We start from the raw sequence: 3,148 nt of genomic DNA, 5'->3' as shown, positions 1-3,148 counted from the left end.
ATTTCGTGAACTAAAAAAAAAAAAGGGCAACCTGGTGCATGTAGCTCCCGCTTGCGCAGGGTCCAGGGAAGGGTCCGACCACTTTGGGTCTATAGTACGCAGCCTTTCCCTACATTTCTGTAAGAGGCTGTTTCCAGGACTTGAACCCATGACCTCATGGTCACAGGGCAGCAGCTTTACCACTGCGCCAAGGCTCCCCTTCTATTTCGTGAACTAACATGCTTGATTTAAAAATGCATTAATAAATGGCTTACAAACAGCTTTACTCTCATACCGCAACAAAACAGGTATACTTCTCTCCAACCTGCCTGCCACATCGCTTCTTTAAAGCATGAAATTCCTGCAGTGAGATGACCGACGATGATACATTTGATATATTACAAGAATGATATACGGCTACAAGTGAAGCAGAACGTCAACTATTAAATGATCAGCTGGTGGAAATGGGCACGTGTCGACATCATTACCATCCCAATTGCCTGAGTAACCCCAAAATATGACTAACTGATTACACACGTACCTGTGATGCAAACTTTCTTTTAAAGCTTTCAACATAGCTGCAGTGAGAAAACAACAGTAGAATAGGTTTTAGTTACAAGGATATTACTAACAAAAAGTTCATCAACACTGTAATTTAAATACTAACCGATCGCCTGACTGATCTTCATAGTGATCTTCTGCTCTCAACCATGCGGCGATCTATAAGGTCTTGGTAAGAAGAGATGTAAGGCATAGTGGTAATGTAAATTTTATTTCGTTACTTCATAGCACCAACTAAATTGTTACGGTTCATGATTTGGAATGTAAATATTAGTATCTATAGATCTCATGCACTGAGCTTATTAGCATGAGAAACAAAAGACAGGTAGCTTATTAATTATTGTCACTAACTCATCATAAACACATGCGCTGACCATGTCACTCAGAAGTGGAGGACTTTAAGTTATTGCACAAAATCAGCGATTGCATATTTTCTACAAGTAACAAGAATAATACCCAGTATTCCTCATCCATTATAGCCTCCCGAGCAACATAGCGACCGAAATATCTTGTGTATTTGCAATCACTTTTCTCAATCGAGGGTCGAAGACGATTGAAACGGAGATCGGATGGTTCTGGTGGTTGCAAAGGTGTTGGTGTCACCGGTGTCCTATTGGATATGTTTGATGAGACACCAGGGATGGATGCTTTTCTGGCAACATTAACACTATGAGCAATCATTTCCTCTTTTCCGCCGGTTGTAGAAATCACGGGCTCATCTTTCCTGAAAGAAGAAAACTGATTTTGCATGAAAATAATGCACAACATGGATACAATAAAATGTAAGTGTGGCGTTGCTTTTTTACATATCTATGCTTTCAAAGCAAGAGGAAATCACAAGATTCAGAAACCTAATCCAGATAAAATTGTGTTCTAGTCATACGGCGAGTATCTCCCTTCACAAGAATCACAACCACATGATAAGTAATGAGATGTTTTCAAAGTACTGCGCAGTTCTGCATCCACGAAAAAAAATCATCCTACAGTCCGCAGCATTTTTGGATTTCTAGTAGAACAACAGAGAAGTATTTTATCTTCTTCGCTTGGGAATAAACTTAGCAAAATGCGGGCGAATAAACCGGTAATAATTGGTGAATTAGCCAACAACAATTCCACAAATAAGGGCGCGAATCCGATCCTAAATTCCTCCCTATTCAAGCAGTTTGCTGCAATCAGCGACTGAGAAGTAAGAAGACGAAATCCCTCGTTCCTCGACCAAGAAAAGCTACCAGTGTAAGCAGTCCACGGACCCGGCGACCAAACCGACCGCGAACATAGGATGATAGGAAGCGGATAAAGGGTGCTCACATCGGCGTGGCGGCGAGGCGCCGGCGGAGGAGGACTCCCCGGCCGCCGAAGCCGCGCCGCCCGCCGGCCAGCGGCGGTGGCGGCGGCGCGACGGCTCCGCTCGCCATCCCGGACTTGCTAGCGCCCGGTCCAAGGGGGCGGGGGGTGGAGGTACTCCTCGGCGGCGCGGCGAGGGGAAATGCTGGGCGCGGCGGGGTCCGGGGTTGGCGTGCGCCGTGGTCTACCGGGCACCGCACCACCAACCTCGCGGCTGCTTCCCCCTCGCTGCCTTCGGCTCTCTGCTAGTAGAAGTAGGACCGCTCTATCCGTTTCTGTGGGCCTGACGCGTCCGGTTTGATGGATTGGGATCTATTTTCCGGTGGATGGCCGCCGCCTACAGCTTGTTTCGTGCGCAGGAAGCGCCCACGTCTCGGCGCCGTGGCCCCGCAGCTCTACCGCGTGACTTGTGAGTGACTACATGATTGGCTATATAGGGCATTTTGATTTTGTTTACAAATAATGATAGTGCATCTATTCATTCATTGCATTATTCTTGTGGTTGCCATTGTAGGTTTGTAGCACATGTGCTAGGGAGAAAAGCACGGCAATGGAAGAAATGATCAAAGGAAACATGCATGTTTAATGACTTATGGGAGCAGAGGAGAGATATTGTAGTGCCCACCACCTCCATATAACATGTTAGCTCTTTCAGCGGATGGATCTTTTATGGAGGCGGATGGAACGGCGGCGGCAGGATTTATACTCCGGAGACATGATGGATCGGTTGTTTTTGCTGCTTATCGGTTCTTGTTTAACTGCAATGAGGCTCTTGAGGCGGAGATACATGTGTTAATGATCGGCATGGCGCTCGTCCGTCAGCATACCGAGTTACCTATTCTGGTGCAACCTGACTCTTCGACTGCTCTTTCTTGTCTCTCCGGGTCAAGTTTGATTAGTTCGGTTTATGGTCATTTAGTTGCTGAGATCAAGTCTTTAATGGTCGGTAGAGAGTTTATTTCACAGAAGCTACATAGAACTCAAAATAGAGTTGCAGATTGTCTGGCAGGGTATAGTCGTTCAGAGCGAGCCACAACTGTGTGGCTTGGAAGTGGCCCCCCATGTATTGAGGAGCTCTTGCCTCTCGATTGTAACTCTATTATTACGGAATAAACTACTATTGAACCCGCAAAAAAAGCATGGCAATATTTGTATTTTGGGTGGGGCAAGAGGGATTTGAGGGGGGCAGATTGGAGTAATGCTACATCCACGTAAATAAAGCTACGTGTTTTACGTAGGCTGGCACATGGATATGTGTGATTGG

At 46.0% G+C, this 3,148-nt stretch overlaps 1 protein-coding gene across 2 annotated transcripts in view; it reads right to left on the bottom strand.

Annotated features, from left to right (window-relative positions):
• The window catches only part of LOC123084732 (uncharacterized), a 3,782-nt gene extending 1,587 nt beyond the window's left edge, over positions 1 to 2,195 (bottom strand). Inside the window, exons 1-5 of one of the 2 annotated variants that reach the window (XM_044506227.1) lie at positions 1,849 to 2,195; positions 997 to 1,264; positions 647 to 699; positions 521 to 557; positions 275 to 340 (exon numbers count right to left, since the gene is read on the bottom strand). In XM_044506227.1, the coding sequence (XP_044362162.1) occupies positions 275 to 340; positions 521 to 557; positions 647 to 699; positions 997 to 1,264; positions 1,849 to 1,955 (531 nt within the window). In that variant the 5' untranslated portion in view covers positions 1,956 to 2,195. Of the gene's footprint in view, positions 1 to 274; positions 341 to 520; positions 558 to 646; positions 700 to 996; positions 1,279 to 1,848 lie in introns of both variants that reach the window. The other variant, XM_044506228.1, reaches the window with a different exon arrangement.
• Positions 2,196 to 3,148: the final 953 nt, after the last annotated feature.

The sequence above is a fragment of the Triticum aestivum genome, chromosome 4A, assembly GCF_018294505.1.
Source record: "Triticum aestivum cultivar Chinese Spring chromosome 4A, IWGSC CS RefSeq v2.1, whole genome shotgun sequence".
NCBI lineage: Eukaryota > Viridiplantae > Streptophyta > Magnoliopsida > Poales > Poaceae > Triticum > Triticum aestivum.
Note: the sequence above shows the minus strand (reverse complement) of the source record. Positions and strands in the feature narration are given on the sequence as shown.